The sequence below is a fragment of the Cherax quadricarinatus genome, chromosome 64 (genome assembly GCF_038502225.1).
Source record: "Cherax quadricarinatus isolate ZL_2023a chromosome 64, ASM3850222v1, whole genome shotgun sequence".
In the NCBI taxonomy this organism is placed as follows: domain Eukaryota; kingdom Metazoa; phylum Arthropoda; class Malacostraca; order Decapoda; family Parastacidae; genus Cherax; species Cherax quadricarinatus.
The window spans coordinates 8569544-8590264 of NC_091355.1; the positions used below are offsets into that span (position 1 = coordinate 8569544).

Consider the following 20721-nt stretch of genomic DNA (forward strand, 5'->3'; position numbering starts at 1 on the left):
GCGATGTAGTGGAGGCAGGATCCATACATCTTTAAACAGAGGTATGATAAAGCTCACGGATCAGGGAGAGTGACCTAGTAGCGACCAGTGAAGAGGCAGGGCCAGGAGCTTGGAATCGACCCCTGCAACCTCAACTAGGCGAGTACAACTAGGTGAGTACACACACACACACACACACACACTGGAGTGTGAAATGAGTGGCCGAGTCACGCACGCAGGCGGACAAGTTTGGTATGGACCATTTTCAACTGTACGAAAGCTGAGCGGATGTACGAAAACGGGGACAAAATTTCGACAAAAAAAGTAATCGAAAACCGAATCATACGAAAACTAGGGCATAAGAAAACTGAAATTTGACTGTATATGTTGTGTATCTTTATACGTATATGCTTCTAAGCTGTTGTGTTCTGAGCACCTCTGCAAAAACAGTGATTATGTGTGAGTGAGGTGAAAGAGTTGAATGATGATGAAAGTATTTTCTTTTTGGGGACTTTCTATCTTTTTGGGTCACCCTGCCTCGGCGGGAGACGGCCGACTTGTTAAAAAAAAAAAATCTTCCCTTAATATCAGGATCATTTGAGGTGAGTAAAAATATTATTACCAGATGGTTTGGTGGTAAACAAGCAAATTAGCCTACTGATACTACCCATAGTCCATCCGACTCCATTGCCTTGTTTACCTTAGCCCACCAGTGCTAAGTGCCAATGAATTTTTATGATTATTTTTGTTATTCATTATTTTATACAAAATAGTTAACATGATTCATTATTGGGTTATATACAAGAGCTTAGATTACTGTCTGGTATCAAAACACTTCTGTAGGCTTAGGTTGAGGCTTACGAGCAGTGTAACCTTCAATTTCCAAGACGCTGGGTAAATTTTCTAGACTTATTTTGAGAAAAAATATGTATTTGATGCCATAATATGCAGTGCATATAAAACAGTCCAGAACAGGACAAACAGTTTAACACAAAAGCTGTATATGTTCATGTATATTCATATATATTCATGTGTTCATTGACGTTAATGTTTAGGTTAATTGATTGCCAGGCATTTGATAAGCATTAAACAAAACTGTAAGACTTCTCTTTCCTTCCTCATCCTCAGTAAGCACCTTACTGAAGTCTTTAAACTCTGGCTGATAAATTTAATTAGGAAGCTGTGATTTCGTGTATAGGGCAAGGAGGAATAACATCTTGTAGGAGTGAGGAAGAGCCAGTTGTGAGTGTGGGGGAAGTTCGTGAGGCAGTAGGTAAAATGAAAGGGGGTAAGGCAGCCGGGATTGATGGGATAAAGATAGAAATGTTAAAAGCAGGTGGGGATATAGTTTTGGAGTGGTTGGTGCAATTATTTAATAAATGTATGGAAGAGGGTAAGGTACCTAGGGATTGGCAGAGAGCATGCATAGTTCCTTTGTATAAAGGCAAAGGGGATAAAAGAGAGTGCAAAAATTATAGGGGGATAAGTCTGTTGAGTGTACCTGGTAAAGTGTATGGTAGAGTTATAATTGAAAGAATTAAGAGTAAGACGGAGAATAGGATAGCAGATGAACAAGGAGGCTTTAGGAAAGGTAGGGGGTGTGTGGACCAGGTGTTTACAGTGAAACATATAAGTGAACAGTATTTAGATAAGGCTAAAGAGGTCTTTGTGGCATTTATGGATTTGGAAAAGGCGTATGACAGGGTGGATAGGGGGGCAATGTGGCAGATGTTGCAAGTGTATGGTGTAGGAGGTAGGTTACTGAAAGCAGTGAAGAGTTTTTACGAGGATAGTGAGGCTCAAGTTAGAGTATGTAGGAAAGAGGGAAATTTTTTCCCAGTAAAAGTAGGCCTTAGACAAGGATGTGTGATGTCACCGTGGTTGTTTAATATATTTATAGATGGGGTTGTAAGAGAAGTAAATGCGAGGGTCTTGGCAAGAGGCGTGGAGTTAAAAGATAAAGAATCACACACAAAGTGGGAGTTGTCACAGCTGCTCTTTGCTGATGACACTGTGCTCTTGGGAGATTCTGAAGAGAAGTTGCAGAGATTGGTGGATGAATTTGGTAGGGTGTGCAAAAGAAGAAAATTAAAGGTGAATACAGGAAAGAGTAAGGTTATGAGGATAACAAAAAGATTAGGTGATGAAAGATTGAATATCAGATTGGAGGGAGAGACTTCATGTATGCACCATATCCTGTGTGATGTAATATGATGACAGACACATCTTTTGTTTCCTCCATGTAAATATCACTGAATACAGCCTCGTCTTACTCTTAATTCTTTCAATAATAACTCTACCATACACTTTACCAGGTATAGTCAACAGACTTATCCCCCTATAATTTTTGCACTCTCTTTTGTCCCCTTTGCCTTTATACAAAGGAACTATGCATGCTCTCTGCCAATCCCTAGGTACCTTACCCTCTTCCATACATTTATTAAATAATTGCACCAACCACTCCAAAACTATATCCCCACCTGCTTTTAACATTTCTATCTTTATCCCATCAATCCCGGCTGCCTTACCCCCTTTCATTTGACCTACTGCCTCACGAACTTCCCCCACACTCACAACTGGCTCTTCCTCACTCCTACAAGATGTTATTCCTCCTTGCCCTACACACGAAATCACAGCTTCCCTATCTTCATCAACATTTAACAATTCCCCAAAATATTCCCTCCATCTTCCCAATACCTCTAACTCTCCATTTAATAACTCTCCTCTCCTATTTTTAACTGGCAAATCTATTTGTTCTCTAGGCTTCCTTAACTTGTTAATCTCACTCCAAAACTTTTTCTTATTTTCAACAAAATTTGTTGATAACATCTCACCCACTCTCTCATTTGCTTTCTTTTTACATTGCTTCACCACTCTCTTAACCTCTCTCTTTTTCTCCATATACTCTTCCCTCCTTGCATCACTTCTACTTTGTAAAAACTTCTCATATGCTAACTTTTTCTCCCTTACTACTCTCTTCACATCATCATTCCACCAATCGCTCCTCTTCCCTCCCGCACCCACTTTCCTGTAACCACAAACTTCTGCTGAACACCTTAACACTACATTTTTAAACCTACCCCATACCTCTTCGACCCCATTGCCTATGCTCTCATTAGCCCATCTATCCTCCAATAGCTGTTTATATCTTACCCTAACTGCCTCCTCTTTTAGTTTATAAACCTTCACCTCTCTCTTCCCTGATGCTTCTATTCTCCTTGTATCCCATCTACCTTTTACTCTCAGTGTAGCTACAACTAGAAAGTGATCTGATATATCTGTGGCCCCTCTATAAACATGTACATCCTGAAGTCTACTCAACAGTCTTTTATCTACCAATACATAATCCAACAAACTACTGTCATTTTGCCCTACATCATATCTTGTATACTTATTTATCCTCTTTTTCTTAAAATATGTATTACCTATAACTAAACCCCTTTCTATACAAAGTTCAATCAAAGGGCTCCCATGGTCACAGACCGGGCCGCGGGGGCGTTGACCCCCGAAACTCTCTCCAGGTAAACTCCAGGTAAACACCTGGCACCCCAAACTTACCTACCACACCCTCTCTAAAAGTTTCTCCTACTTTAGCATTCAGGTCCCCTACCACAATTACTCTCTCACTTGGTTCAAAGGCTCCTATACATTCACTTAACATCTCCCAAAATCTCTCTCTCTCCTCTATATTCCTCTCTTCTCCAGGTGCATACACGCTTATTATGACCCACTTTTCGCATCCAACCTTTACTTTAATCCACATAATTCTTGAATTTACACATTCATATTCTCTTTTCTCCTTCCATAACTGATCATTTAACATTACTGCTACCCCTTCCTTTGCTCTAACTCTCTCAGATACTCCAGATTTAATCCCATTTATTTCCCCCCACTGAAACTCCCCTACCCCCTTCAGCTTTGTTTCGCTTAGGGCCAGGACATCCAACTTCTTTTCATTCATAACATCAGCAATCATCTGTTTCTTGTCATCCGCACTACATCCACGCACATTTAAGCATCCCAGTTTTATAAAGTTTTTCTTCTTCTCTGTTTTTAGTAAATGTCTACAGGAGAAGGGGTTACTAGCCCATTGCTCCCGGCATTTTAGTCGCCTCATACGACACGCATGGCTTACGGAGGAAAGATTCTTTTCCACTTCCCCATGGACAATAGAAGAAATAAAGAAGAACAAGAGCTATTTAGAAAAAGGGGGAAAACCTAGATGTATGTATATATATATGCATGTGCGTGTCTGTGAAGTGTGACCAAAGTGTAAGTAGGAGTAGCAAGATATCCCTGTTATCTAGCGTGTTTATGAGACAGAAAAAGAAACCAGCAATCCTACCATCATGCAAAACAGTTACAGGTTTCTGTTTCACAGTCATCTGGCAGGACGGTAGTACTTCCCTGGGTGGTTGCTGTCTACCAACCTACTACTTTAATCCACATAATTCTTGAATTTACACATTCATATTCTCTTTTCTCCTTCCATAACTGATCCTTCAATATTACTGCTACCCCTTCCTTTGCTCTAACTCTCTCAGATACTCCAGATTTAATCCCATTTATTTCCCCCCACCGAAACTCCCCTACCCCCTTCAGCTTTGTTTCGCTTAGGGCCAGGACATCCAACTTCTTTTCATTCATAACATCAGCAATCATCTGTTTCTTGTCATCCGCACTACATCCACGCACATAATACGCACATAATAATAATACGTAATAATAATAATAATATTATCATCATATTACGTATTATTATTGTAATACTGTACAGCATTTAGAATCACAATATGCTACTCGAATTATATGTATCTAGCATAAAGATAAATGGTTATTTCAATTATTTTGTAAAAGGAAATTAATTCAAAATAGACAGATGCTATAATTAAGTTTATTCCCAACAGAATTTACAAAGTGCTGCAAGGATTCAAGCTTTTCAATGGTAGTCAAATGTCGACCACAAAATACTGCCCTCTGGGACTGCCTCACCAAGTGGTACAATGATGAGGGGTTTAAGGTTAGTAGTCAGTACTATGTGTTCATGTAGCCTGGCTGGCTAGCTGCAAGAGTAACACATCCATTTCATGGCTAACGAAATCGTAATAACACAATTACGAACAAACAGTGGCATGGGTGAGGTTTGAACCCATGGCAAGTGAGTCTAAAACTCCAGACCATTGCCCATATATTACACTGAAATAACTACAGGAGGGCCCCACATATACAGCAGGTTAGGTTCTGGACTACTGCTGTAAAGCAAAAATTGCTTTACAACCTTTTTTTTCACTTTCAAATGTACAGTGGACCCCTGCATACAGTCGGCATCACATAACGTACAATCCGCATACCGCTCGCTTTTTTCGCAAAAATTTTGCCTCGCATACCGCTCAAAAACCCGCTCACCGCTCTTCGTCCAAGACGCATCCAATGTGCGCCCTTAGCCAGCCTCACATGTGTCGCCGGTGGCATTGTTTACCAGCCAGCCTCCGCGGTAACATCCAAGCATACAATCGGAACATTTCGTATTATTACAGTGTTTTTGGTGATTTTATCTGCAAAATAAGTGACCATGGGCCCCAAGAAAGCTTCTAGTGCCAACCCTACAGCAATAAGGGTGAGAATTACTATAGAGATGAAGAAAGAGATCATTGATAAGTATGAAAGTGGAGTGCGTGTCGCCGACCTGGCCAGGTTGTACAAGAAACCCAAATCAACCATCGCTACTATTGTGGGCAACAGAAAGGCAATCAAGGAAGCTGTTCTTGCCAAAGGTTTAACTGTGTTTTCGAAACAGAGATCGCAAGTGATGGAAGATGTTGAGAGACTCTTATTGGTGTGGATAAATGAAAAACAGCTAGCAGGAGATAGCGTCTCTCAAGCGATCATAAGCGAAAAGGCTAGGAAGTTGCATGAGGATTTAATTAAAAAAATGCCTGCAACTAGTGATGATGTGAGTGAATTTAAGGCCAGCAAAGGTTGGTTTGAGAGATTTAAGAAGCGTAGTGGTATACATAGTGTGATAAGGCATGGTGAGGCTGCCAGTTCTTACCACAAAGCAGCTGAAAAATATGTGCAGGAATTCAAGGAGTACATAGACAGTGAAGGACTGAAACCTGAACAAGTGTTTAATTGTGATGAAACAGGCCTGTTTTGGAAGAAAATGCCAAGCAGGACCTACATTACTCAGGAGGAAAAGGCACTCCCAGGACATAAGCCTATGAAAGACAGGCTTACTTTGTTGATGTGTTCCAATGCTACTGGTGATTGCAAAGTGAAGCCTTTATTAGTGTATCACTCTGAAACTCCCAGACCGTTCAGGCAAAAGAATGTCCTCAAGGAGAATTTGTGTGTGCTGTGGAGGGCAAACAGTAAGGCATGGGTCACTAGGGACTTTTTCTATGACTGGTTACACCATGCATTTGCCCCCAATGTGAAAGATTACCTAACTGAAAAGAAATTAGAACTTAAGTGCCTCCTGGTGTTAGACAATGCCCCTGGTCATCCTACAGATGTGGCAGAGCGACTTTATGGGGACATGAAATTCATTAAGGTGAAGTTTTTGCCTCCTAATACCACTCCTCTCCTGCAGCCCATGGACCAGCAGGTTATTGCAAACTTCAAAAAACTGTACACAAAAGCTCTGTTTGAAAGGTGCTTTGTAGTGACCTCAGAAACTCAACTGACTCTAAGAGAGTTTTGGAGAGAGCACTTTAATATCCTCAATTGTGTAAAGCTTATAGGTAAGGCTTGGGAGGGAGTGACTAAGAAGACCTTGAACTCTGCTTGGAAGAAACTGTGGCCAGAATGTGTAGACAAAAGGGATTTTGAAGGGTTTGAAGCTAACCCTGAGAGGATTATGCCAGTTGAGGAATCCATTGTGGCATTGGGAAAGTCCTTAGGGTTGGAGGTTAGTGGGGATGATGTGGAAGAGTTGGTGGAGGAGGACAATGAAGAACTAACCACTGATGAGCTGATAGATCAACTTCAACAGCAAGAGGCCAGACCTGAGGAAACTGGTTCAGAGGAGAGGAGAGAGAAATTGAAGAAGTTGCCTACTACAAAGATTAAGGAAATCTGTGCAAAGTGGCTTGAAGTGCAAACCTTCATGGATGAAAATCACCCTCACACAGCTATTGCAAGCTGTGTTGGCAACCTGTACACTGACAATGTTGTGAAACACTTTAGGGAAGTCATAAAGGAACGAGAGGTACAGGCCACTATGGACAGATATGTTGTGCGAAAGAAGTCCAGTGACTCTGAAGCTGGTCCTAGTGGCATTAACAGAAGAAGGGAAGTAACCCCAGAAAAGGACTCGACACCTCAAGTCTTAATGGAAGGGGATTCCCCTTCTAAACACTAACACTCTCTCTCCCCTCCTCCCATCCCATCAATCATCACCAGATCTTCAATAAAAGTAAGTGTCATGTAATTGTGCATGCCTTTTTCAGTTTGTGTGTATTAAAATTAACATTTCATGTGGTAAAAATTTTTTTTTTCATACTTTTGGGTGTCTTGCACGGATTAATTTGATTTCCATTATTTCTTATGAGGAAAATTCATTCGCATACCGATCATTTCGCATAACAATGAGCCCTCTTGCACGGATTAAAGTCGCTATGCGGGGGTCCACTGTATATAAAAGCCTGATAACATGTTTACACTATCATATATTAAGTAAGTGATATAGCCGTATTCAGTACAGCCTCTTCTCACTTAACGACGGAGTTCCGGTCTTAAGACCACATTATTAAATGAATTTGTTGCTAAGTGAGGAGCATACTATGATGGTAGTGGGTTTGTGTCGACCATCTTTGATTTTGTTTTAATGTCACCTTTGAACCATTTATAACATTTCTGGTATATTTTTAAATGTTTATACAGTAGTTTATTGTATATTGCAGTAAACAAAATAGAGGAAATCAGCTGTAATATGCATTATTTAGGTATGCATACTGGTCAGAGAGCCCATGATAAGTTTGAGTTGTCAGTAAACAAGAACGTTGCTAAGTTAGGAGAGGCTGTACACATATTCCTTACCTTAAAATATTTTCTTCCTTAGCTTATAGTGAGTGGGAAATATATTTATTGTAGGAAGTCTGAATAAATGAAGAATGGTTATACAGTGGACCCTTGGTTATCAGCCAACTCGGTTATCGCCCTGGTTTTGGGTCGAAATTTTATTCCGATCATCAGTCGTTATTTCACTTATCGGCCGTATTGGACGCGTCCACCCGCCCGCTGCCAGCCGCTGGCGCATTCGTGAGTCAGTCTGGCTGTGTCTCTTGGCAAGTGAGGAAACTTCTGCTCATTCATCCAAACATTATGCTATAATCCATTGTTTTTTGTGGTTATTGATTGAGTGCAACTGCATAAGAAGCAACCATGGGCCCAAAGAAAGTTCCTTTGGTAAAGAAAGTGGGAAACACAATGGAATTTAAGAAAGAAGTTGCTGAAAAGTATGAGAGTGGTGTTTGAGTGCTAGAACTTGCCAGGATGTATAGGAAATCCAAATCAACAATCACTTCCATCCTGGCAAAGAAAGAAGAAATCAAGGAAGCTAATGTTGCAAAAGGGAGTTCAGCAGGGAGGCAGGGAGTGTAGCAGGCAGGACCCCAATGGAAATAAGTCACTCTGTCTGACTTTTTGGATTATCCTAGGTTCTTTACACATATGGTGTGGAAGGGAGGCAGGGAGTGTAGCATGGAGGGAGGGAGTGTAGCAGGGAGGCAGGGAGTGTAGCAGGGAGGCAGGGGGTGTACCAGGCATGCAGGGAGTGTAGCAGCCAGGGAGGGAAGTAACCCCATAGAGGGCTTTGATACCCGAAGTCCTTATAGAAGGGGATTCCCCTTACAAACAATAATCAGTCCTCCCTCTCTCCTCCTCCCTGTCTTCCAGAAACCAACAAGAGTCTTCAATAAAGGTATGTAATAGTGATTTAAATGTTCATTTATTTATTTTATTTAGTTCTCATTGTTTTGTGTATATAAAATTATAATTAATCTTTAAAAAATGTATTTTTTGTTAATATTTTTGGGTGTCTGGAATGGATTAATTGTATTTACATTAACTCTTATGGGAAATATTATTTCGGTTTTAGGCCGACCTTCTGGAACGGATTACGGCCGATAACTGAGGGTCCACTGTAATTGAAAACTGCTGTATTGGTGAAACTTTGTAAAGCGAAGTGTTGTAAAGTAAGGCCCGCCTGTACTTTACTAAAATCAGAGCTGGGTAGCTTTAGCACTCAAAGGTGTTGCCTATTTCTGTTGAAATATATACCCTAACAGGGCACCAACAGGCTCTCACTAGACATGATAATTTTGAAAATGGCACAAAGCCTAAATACTTTAAATTGCCACATCCTAAATGATAGATCAGTGCATTTAAATTACATACCTCCTTACTCCTAGCCAGCATATATTCCTCATGGGTGAAAAAAAAAAAAAAAAGGTGAGCACATAGCTAATGCAACCTTCCTCTGTACCACCTACAAAGCCAGCATAGCATTGCCGAGCAGCTCTGTAAATGCTTAAATTGGTTGCTAATATACAGTGGTATCTCGAGTTTCAAACAGCTCCCAACTCGAACAGTTATGTAAGTGTAGTTTTGTAAGTGCTTTTGTAAGTGTATTTTTGGGGGTCTGAAATGGACTAATCTAATTTACATTATTCTTCATGGGAACAAATTAGTTTGGTATCAGCACTCTAACAGCCTTCTGGAATGAATTAAGTTCGTAACTCTAGGTACCACTGTACTACGTTCATCAAGATATCATCTCCAAGGTAGACTCAGACTACTTATGGCAAATGGCTAGTTTATTTATTATACTAGGTCAGGCAACAAAATGCTGTAATAATAAAAATAATAGGACACAATTTTATCACTGTACAATGATTAGCTAAGACTTTCCATGAATCAAACACAAGCCTGAAATGTTCATTAGCTTGATCAAGGCTCAGACCTCTCAGAAAGTATGAGAGGCCATGATTACAAACTGAGGAGAAAAAATTGATGCCAAAAAAGGGTACTAGAAAACATTTCTTTGCAAATAGTGTTATGATGTTTGAAGTGAAATTAAGGAGCAGGTACTCTGTGCTACACCCACTGGAGACTAAAAAACTACACAAGTAACTAAACACTGAGCACTGGATAACCTGAGTACATTATTTCACTGCATTACCTTTTAACCACTTGTTGGCATTATGACTGTATTAAATATAAAATATGTTACAGATATTTTCTTCCCCAGGAGCACTGCAAAAACATCTATCTAGAAGAACGCAGTGAATACCGAAGAACAGGATTGTCAAGTAAAGAGAGAGGAAGGCTGCCCACCACAGGCTTCTAGAGCTAAAATGGTTGTTTAAAACTGTATACACACTGTAAATATATATACTATATATAATGTAGTTTTTATAAAAAAAATAATCCCTAATTTAATTTTGGGCAGTCTTGTCCTTTATAAAAACTTTTTTTATGTTAAATTTTGTATGTCCAAAGATGAAAATATTTTTTTCCATGCTCAACATATACTATCCAGTGTTTGGGTTTAAACATCCTGTTACATAATTAAGTTCTTAAATTAGTTATATCTGGTGTTGTAAACATGTACTGTATTGTCATTTAATGAGAGTAGTGTGTGGAGACAAAGAACATTATCCATGGAGGCAAAGAAGGGAATGTATAAGAGTATAGTGGTACCAACACTCATATGAGTGTGAAGCATGGGTTGTGAATGTTGCAGTGGGGAGGAGGGTGGGGGCAGTGGAAATGTTGCCTAAGGGCAATATGTGGCATAAATATTATGCAGAGAATTCGTAGTGTGGAAATTAGGAGGAGGTATGGAGTTACTAAAAGTATTACTCAGAGGGCTGAGGAGGGGGTTATTGAGGTGGTTTCGTCATTTAGAGAGAATGGAGCAAAATAGGATAACTTGGAGGGTGTATTAATCTGTAGTGGAGGGAAGGAGGGATAGGGGTTGTCCTAGGAAAGGATGGAGAGCAGGGGTAAAAGAGGTTTTGTGTACAAGAGACTTGGACATACAGCAGGCATGTGTGAGCATGTTAGACAGGAGTGAGTGGAGATGAATGGTTTTTGGGACTTGTTGAGCTGCTGGAGTGTGAGCAGGGTAATATTTTGTGAAGAGATTCACCGAAACTGGTTAACCAGACTTGAGTCCTGCAGGTGGGAAGGAAGTACAATGTGTGCACTTTAAAGGAAGGTTTTGGGATATTGGCAGTTTGGAGAGATTTCTGAACTGTTGTATTTGAACGCCTCTGCAAAGACAGTAATCACAAGAGATTTACAAGTCGTTGTGCCTCCACAGCTACCATATTTCAGACATTCATAAACTTTTTTTTTTTTTTTTATTATCACACTGGCCGATTCCCACCAAGGCAGGGTGGCCCGAAAAAGAAGAACTTTCACCATCGTTCACTCCATCACTGTCTTGCCAGAAGGGTGCTTTACACTACAGTTTTTAAACTGCAACATTAACACCCCTCCTTCAGAGTGCAGGCACTGTATTTCCCATCTCCAGGACTCAAGTCCGGCCTGCCGGTTTCTCTGAACCCCTTCATAAATGTTACTTTGCTCACACTCCAACAGCACGTCAAGTATTAAAAACCATTTGTCTCCATTCACTCCTATCAAACATGCTCACGCATGCCTGCTGGAAGTCCAAGCCCTTCGCACACAAAACCTCCTTTACCCCCTCCCTCCAACCTTTCCTAGGCCGACCCCTACCCCGCCTTCCTTCCACTACAGACTGATACACTCTTGAAGTCACTCTGTTTCGCTCCATTCTCTCTACATGTCCGAACCACCTCAACAACCCTTCCTCAGCCCTCTGGACAACAGTTTTGGTAATCCCGCACCTCCTCCTAACTTCCAAACTACGAATTCTCTGCATTATATTCACACCACACATTTCCCTCAGATATGACATCTCCACTGCCTCCAGCCTTCTCCTCGCTGCAACATTCATCACCCATGCTTCACACCCATATAAGAGCGTTGGTAAAACTATACTCTCATACATTCCCCTCTTTGCCTCCAAGGACAAAGTTCTTTGTCTCCACAGACTCCTAAGTGCACCACTCACCCTTTTCCCCTCATCAATTTTATGATTCACCTCATCTTTCATAGACCCTCCGCTGACACGTCCACTCCCAAATATCTGAATACATTCACCTCCTCCATACTCTCTCCCTCCAATCTGATATCCAATCTTTCATCACAGTTGCAAAGAGCAACTGTGACAACTCCCACTTTATGTGTGATTCTTTATCTTTTAACTTCATGCCTCTTGCCAAGACCCTCGCATTTACTTCTCTTACAACCCCATCTATAAATATATTAAACAACCACGGTGACATCACACATCCTTGTCTAAGGCCTACTTTTACTGGGAAATAGTTTCTCTCTTTCCTACATACTCTAACTTGAGCCTCACTATCCTCATAAAAACTCTTCACTGCTTTCAGTAACGTACCTCCTACACCATACACCTGCAACATCTGCCACATTGCCCCCCTATCCACCCTGTCATACGCCTGTCTCAGTTAAATAGCCAAGTGATCCTCACCTCAATTGGCTCAAGGTAACTTTTCATAATGAGCCCACGGAGTTAAGCAATATCTACCATGAACTGAAATGCCAGATACCCATAGTCAAAGAAAGTACCTTTTTCCATTCTTGGAGCAGCCAACAGAAATGCTCAAGTAACATTGACAAACTTATTTTTGATGGCTGAAAGTTGTACTCCACAGTCTGTTCAGAAAATTATTTCTTGACTAACAAAACTCTTGTCCACTTCCCAACAATGTCACAAGTACAGTGGACCCCCGACATTCGATATTAATCCTTTCCTGAGAGCTCATTGAATGTCGAAAATATCGAAAGTCGAATTAATTTTCCCCATAAGAAATAATGGAAATCAAATTAATTCGTGCAAGACACCCAAAAGTGTGAAAAAAAAAAATTTACCACATGAAATATTAAATTTAATGCAATAGAATAATTACAATAACAACAATAATAATAGATTAACAACTTACCTTTAATGAAGATCTGGTGATGATTGATGGGATGGGAGGAGGGGAGAGTGTGGATGGTGTTAGTGTTTAGAAGGGGAATCCCCTTCCATTAGGACTTAAGGTAGCAAGTCCTTTTCCGGGGTTACTTCCCTTCTTCTTTTAATGCCACTAGGACCAGCATGAGAGTCACTGGACCTCTGTCGCACAACATATCTGTCCATAGAGCTTTGTACCTCCCATTCCTTTAAGATTAGTCTAAAATGAGCCATAACATTGTCATTGTAATAGTCACCAGCACGGCTTGCAATAGCTGTGTTAGGGTGATTTTCATCCATAAAGGTTTGCAGTTCAACCCACTTTGCACACATTTCCTTAATCTTTGAAGTAGGCACAATGGATTCCACAACTGGCATAGGCGTCTCAGGGTTAGCCCCAAACCCTTCAAAATCTTTCTTAATTTCCATACTAATTTTCACCCTTTTTACCACAGGGTTGGCACTAGAGCTTTCTTGGGGCCCATGGTTACTTATTTTGCAGAAACAAGTACCAAAAACAGTGATAATATAGATAATATGGAATGTACTGAATGTATCCTTAGATGCGCGCACACTGGCTGGCTTGTAAACACTGGCACACACGGGGCAGTTCAGGCCACACGTGGACACGTCTCGTACGAATCGTATCAAATATCGGGTTTTCCATCGAATGTTGAGGTGAAATTTTTGAGTTAAAATGCATCGAATGTCGGATTTATCGAATGTCGGGGGTCCACTGTACTGACATTATGGCCATACCCTATCTGCCTTTCTTACCCATAGTAACGCCTCCTGCAAACTGTCCACTGCTTGTTGCTGAAACTGTTTTGGAGCTCATCTTTCATATTTTTGTTTGTGCCATGTTTAAAGAATATAAGATTTGTTTTCTGAAGAAGGGGGAGGGCATTATCATATGTCCAAGCCATAAACCATCTTTGTCAAACTGACCACTTGCCAGTGATTCCATGCAATCTTGTCACCTCTCATTTGATTCATACATCCCTCCAGCACCTTTCATGCTTAACCAGTTCGAGATATTGGCTTGAGATTATTATTATTATTATAATCAAGGGGGAAGTGCTAAACCCGGAGAATTATACAGCGCCTGGGGGGGGGATGTGGAAGGCATTCAGGCTTAATTCAGGGAACTGGAGCACAGATCCAATTCCCTAAATCAAGAGCCCCTCACCAACATCAAGGAACCTTCCTTGAGGGGTATTGGCTTGAGAGACTATCCCTCTTTAGCTTCAAATTCAGTTTCCAATGTCCTCTTCTCATCAACTGTTTCATCTGTTGTTCAAGCAGCCTATACAGTTCTCTCTTCCCACTCTTCTGATGGTAGGCAGAAAGTTCATCCACGACTGTCCACAATCTTCTTTGTTTCCTTCCTCAGAATTCCTTTTCCTTGCCCCCTTCCTCTTCTCTTCAGCTCTCTTCTAAGTTATCCACATAATCTGCCTAATCATATACTGTCACTTCTATGCTTCCCGTGAATCCTCCCTACTCACTTCCCTACAAGTGCTTTGTATCCCTATGAAAATTGTGATAAAAATTAGACACGTGCTATCTTTAATTGTAGACGTTTTGCCAACCAGTGGCTTTATCAATACAGAGTCTAGGACATAACTTGAAGACAGTAGAACTATATACAAAAGATGAAGTAATCAGTCTTTCAGCCTTGGAATTGGTGTGTAAGCACCGGAGTTGAAGAGATTCTGGAGCACAAGCACGGTGCTCTACACACCAACTCCAAGGCTGAGGGACTGTTTACCTCATCTTTTGCACATAGTTCTACTGTCTTCAAGTTATGTCCTAGAATCTGCATTGATAAAGCCACTGGTTGGCAAAACGTCTACAATTAAAGATACCCAAATGTCACACGTGTCTAATTTTCATCTTGTCGGTATTGTATACCATTCATGTATGATAATTGTGTTGAAGATGAGAGATCCTTACAGTCTCCCAATCCATTTTATCATAATCGTCCCTATTCTACTCCTGCATTTAAATCTGTTTCACTCGTCATAAAATCATTTCCCTACTGATATTGAAATGATAGACACCATCACAGCATACATTCGTGAATTAAGTATTGATAGATTCTGATTCCTCCATATTCTGAATGTAGACCAAGAAGTCTCAAACATGGTAAAATATCTGAGAACTCCCCACCCTCTTTTTTTTCAGCCTAAAATGCAGGAACATTTCCCTACTCATCAAAATTTGTTGTGGCTGTGATTTGGTTTTGACTGAGAGAAGTGAACTTCATCTTGTACAGCCTCCGATACCTAATGTTGCTGTTGATGCTGCTGCCACCAAAAATATGAATTTCAATAAAACTTTGCAAATGCTAAAGATATCCTCATTAGTTTCAAAAACATACTTAATGAATAACAATTATTGCTTAGCACTTTTAACAGGGAGAACATGATACTGTATCACAATTGTAAATTGAGGAAAAGTTGTGATAGGATAGCAGTGATGGGCTCTTACTCCAGGGACTTGGAGCTGCCATATATTTCCTTGGATCAAACCTAATTGCTTTCTTTTTCCCATGCTCTGTATGACTTCTATATGTTTAGAGCCTCCCCATAAATATAATAATAAGCCTGTAATTGTTTTACATGATGGTAGGATTGCTGGTGTCTTTTGTCTGTCTCATAAACATGCAAGATTTCAGGTATGTCTTGCTACTTCTGCTTACACTTAGGTCACACTGTACATACATGTACAAGCATATATATACACACCCCTCGGGGTTTTCTTCTATTTTCTTTCTAGTTCTTGTTCTTGTTTATTTCCTCTTATCTCCATGGGGAAGTGGAACAGAGTTCTTCCTCCATAAGCCATGCGTGTTGTCAGAGGCAACTAAAATGCCGGGAGCAAGGGGCTAGTAACCCCTTCTCCTGTATATATTACTAAATGTAAAAGGAGAAACTTTCGTTTTTCCTTTTGGGCCACCCCGCCTCGGTGGGATACGGCCAATGTGTTGAAAGAAAGAAAAATAAACAATAACAATAGAAGCTTTTTTCGCAAGTGTGGTGGAGCAATGGATGGGTAGCAAGAGGAGGTAATAAGTAATAAAAGTACGTATTAGAATTTTGTACTTTTCCATATTGAACTTAGTCTGATATCTCTCTGACCACTATACATGTAATAGTTTAGATCATTCTGAAGATCAGTGGTATCTTCCTCGGCATGTTTGTTCCATAGGCTCAGAGACCCCTTAGCCCATGCCTGGAGTCTACCTGGAGGGTGTTTCAGGGTCAGTGCCCCAGTAGCTTGATCATAACCAGGCCGCCTGGTGGATCAGGGCCTGATCAACCAGGCTGTTACTGCTGGCTACATGCAATCCAATGTACAAACCACAGCCCAGCTGGTCAGGTACTGACTTTAGGTATCTGTCCAGTTTTCTTGAAGATAGTCAGGGGTCTATTGTCAATTCCCCTTGTATATGCTGGGAGGCTATTTGAAGTCTTGGGCCCTTGACACTTACTGTGTTTTCTCTTAGTGTACTCATGGCACCCCTGTGTTTCATAGGGGGTATGTTCTAACATCTGCTTAGTCTTTTGCTTTTGTAGGGAGTGATTTTTATGTGCAGGTTTGGGATCAGTCCCTGCAGGATTTTCTAGGTGTAAATTATGTATCATTCTTTCCTGCATTCCAAGGAGTACAGGTCAAGGAACTTCAAACGGTCCCAGTAACCGAGATGCTTAATTATACTTATATGTGCAGTGAAGGTTCTCTGTATATTATCCAGATAAGCAACTTCTCTTGCATTGAAAGGGACTATTTGTGTAAAGCAGTATTCCATTCGCTTGGCATCCCTTGTTTAGAAGGTTCTAAATATCCATCCTATCATTTTTCTTGCAGCTGTGATAATGACACTGTTGTGATCTTTGAAAGTAAGATCCTCTGACATTATTACTCCAAAGTCCTTCCCCATGAGGAAACAGTGCATTCAAGTTCTTCAAGGAGCTAGGCAAAATACTTATCAGGGCAACTAAGGATCCATGGTCAGCTAGTTTTCTGTTCCAACGACTCAGTGCTGAAGTTCAGAGGGGTAATGCCTGTTGTATCCTGGGTGCATGCGCCAGCTCTGAGGAGCTAGATGAGATTAGGTTAGGTAACGTTCATCTGGAAACAGGAAAAGTGTTTCCTGACGTGGGTCTTAGTCAGATGATGACCTGCCATTGGAGCGTTTGGTCATCTGACCGAGGCGTTCCGCTGGCTTTCCAGTCCACCCCTTTAAAATTTTTGATCATAGTAGATGAGTTTTTTGTAATGTAAGTTTTGAGAAACACATAGAAATGTGTGTTTGTAACATACCCCTCAAACCTCATGTATACTCCATCTCTGTGCTATCAAGGTATCTTTTGCACTAGAGGTAGACCTTGTCTACGTATGCAGTATTCGAGTGACCGACTTGTCCTTTTTACAACAGTTTGTGTATGCACACACACAAACACACACACACACACACACACACACACACACACACACACACCCACACCCACACACACACCCACACACATATATAGATATATATATAGATATATATATATATATATATATATATATATATATATATATATATATATATATATATATATATGTCGTGCCGAATAGGCAGAACTTGCGATCTTGGCTTAAATAGCAACGCTCACCTTGCCATATAGGACAAGCGAAAATTTGTGTATGCAATAATTTCGCCAAAATCATTCTGAACCTAACGAAAAAAATATATTTCACTGTGTTTGTTTAGTATTAAATTTTTGTAAACAAATCTAAAATATATTTAGTTGGGTTAGGCTAAAATAAATTGTTCTTGTTATAATAAGGTTAGGTAAGTTTTCTAAGATTCTTTTGTAGCAAAATTAAAAACAATTACATTAACATTAATGAAAAAATATATCTTTAAACGTATAAGAGAAAATTTTAGAAAATACTTAATTTTTAACGAGTTTTTGCTAATTGACCAATTTTGCATATTCGGCACGACATATATATATATATATATATATATATATATATATATATATATATATATATATATATATATATATATATATATATACATACAGTATATACAATATATATATATATATATATATACATACAGTATATACAATATATCTATACAGGATATACATACGTACAGTATATATATACATAAACCATACCACGGGCGGGATTTGAACCCGCGGTCAGTCTCACAACTCCAGACCGATTTCGTGAGTCAAGTTAATATATACATATACAATATATACGTACATGCATACAGTATATACACACATACAGTGTAGTATATATATATATATATATATATATATATATATATATATATATATATATATATATATAAATATATATATATATATATATATATACATAATATATAGGGAGGTACCACCTCTAGAACTGTTACAGGGACCCTCATCCTCAGAGAAAAGAATAAACTTGCTTCAGGGAAAACTCAATATTCTCCCTGAAGCTGTTTGAGAATTTTCTCCTACCACCCCCTATATTATATATATATATATTTTATTTAAAGACAAAATACATTGACAGAACATTCACAAAACTACGATACAAAGTAAAACAACATAAGTAACTCAGAGCTACATCTCGAATACTTCGTCCAGCTCCCCGGCGGTGGGCCGCGTGCCCAGAATGCTGCAGGCATTTCCTCTCTGGATCGCAACACTGAGTCTCTGGAAGAGGAAGTTGGTCGCCCTGTGGTCCTTTGTTTCTATGATGAGCTTTTCACCCAGCTCTATTAGGAATTTTAGAGCACACTTGCCCCATGCTCCAAGGGTCTCTGACCCTATTGGGATGAAGTTATAGCAAGGGGGAAGGTCTTCATATTTGCGGATTTTCTGAGTCTCCCTGTGGCTGGCAGCTCCACCCCCTTCCACTACGGAGTATGGCAAGTAGGTGTCTGCCAATGTGGCGGCACATGTGTAGTCCCAGGCAATCTGCTTTCCATCCTTCCAAGGTAGCATAGGGGCTCCATCAGGACGCTTTAGACTTCCGTCAGACCTCTGCACTTGGGGTTCCCGTTGAGCTGGGCAACGGGCTGTGGCGAGGCTTCTCTTTATATCATTGAACTCCTCATGCCTGGCATACTTCCCTTCTGCCGTGTGACACACGAGACCATGAAGTCCGAATTGATCAGCTGTCGCCCTGCCGCAAATACACCTATGTTTGGTGAGGATGGGGGCGGCTAGGCGAAGAGCAACACCAATCCGAATGGCCTGTGGGCCTAGTCGAGTGCCCAAGGAGGAATTGGGAACAGCAAACAGGAAATCTCCCGAGTGTGGTGCCTTCACTGCCAGGAGACGAGCTTTGTCCTTTCCTGAGGCGTTGTAGAGCATTGTGTTGGCGATTTTTTCCATGATCGGTTTGTCCCAGTGGGACTGTTTGTGTTCTTTGGGAGGAGCTGGTCTACTGGAGGAATCTGTAAGGGTGTCCCACCGAATCGCTGCTTCAGTAAACCTGGGGTCTTGAGCTCCTACCATGTCTCCCAAGCGTTCGGGAACAATCTTCTTGACTAAAGCACTGGAAGCCAAACATGAAGACAGAAAAGCAGGTAAAGCAACATGCGTTGCTTTGCGCACCCCCTGCTGTATAGCCCTTGTGGCTTAGCGCTTCTTTTTGATTATAATAATAATAATTTGCGCACCCCTATACCTCCCAGTCGTACTGGGAGGGTTGCCTGATCCCATTGCTGATCCTCTAGTGACAGGTTCAGTGCCTTCTTAAGGGTTGACCTCAGGTGTGCGTCATATTCGTCGAGTGTTGGGTTGTCAAAAGAGGGTGCACACCTGAGGAAGTATATATATATATATATATATATATATATATATATATATATATATATATATATATATATATATATATATATATATATATATATATATATATATGTATGTTGTGCCGAACAGGTAAAACTTGTGATTTTGACTTAAATAGCAAAGCTCTTCTTGCCGAATAAGACAAGCGAAAATTTGTGTATACAATAATTTCGCAAAAAACATTCTGAACCAAACGAATAAATATTACATTGTGTTTATTATTAAATTATCGTAAATTTATCTAAAATATATTTAGTTGGATTAGGTTAAATTAAATTGTCTTGTTATAATAAGGTTAGGTAAGTTTTCTGAGGGTCTTTTGGTACAAAATTATTAATTTTTACATTAACATAAATGAAAAAAGTGTGGCCCGGTGGCCTGGTGGAGGTGGCCCGGTGGCCTGGTGGCTAAAGCTCCCGCTTCACACACGGAGGGCCCGGGTTCGATTCCCGGCGGGTGGAAACATTTCGACACGTTTCCTTACACCTGTTGTCCTGTTCACCTAGCAGCAAATAGGTACCTGGGTGTTAGTCGACTGGTGTGGGTCGCATCCTGGGGGACAAGATTAAGGACCCCAATGGAAATAAGTTAGGCAGTCCTCGATGACGCACTGACTTTCTTGGGTTATCTTGGGTGGCTAACCCCCCGGGGTTAAAAATCCGAACGAAATCTTATCTTATCTTATCTTAAACCTATACGAGAAAATTTTAGAAAGGACTTAATCTTAAATGAGTTCTTGTTAACTGACCAATTTTTACCTATTCGGCACGACATATATTTATATATATATATATATATATATGTTTATAT

The 20721-nt window shown here is 40.3% G+C and overlaps 1 protein-coding gene across 1 annotated transcript in view; it reads left to right on the plus strand.

Moving 5' to 3' along the window:
- LOC128700080 (COX assembly mitochondrial protein homolog) overlaps positions 1-10387 on the plus strand; it is a 20996-nt gene extending 10609 nt beyond the window's left edge. Inside the window, exons 3-4 of the mRNA XM_070098746.1 lie at positions 4887-4999; positions 10232-10387. Of these exons, the coding sequence (XP_069954847.1) occupies positions 4887-4999; positions 10232-10330 (212 nt within the window). The 3' untranslated portion in view covers positions 10331-10387. The remainder of the gene's footprint in view (positions 1-4886; positions 5000-10231) is intronic.
- Positions 10388-20721: the final 10334 nt, after the last annotated feature.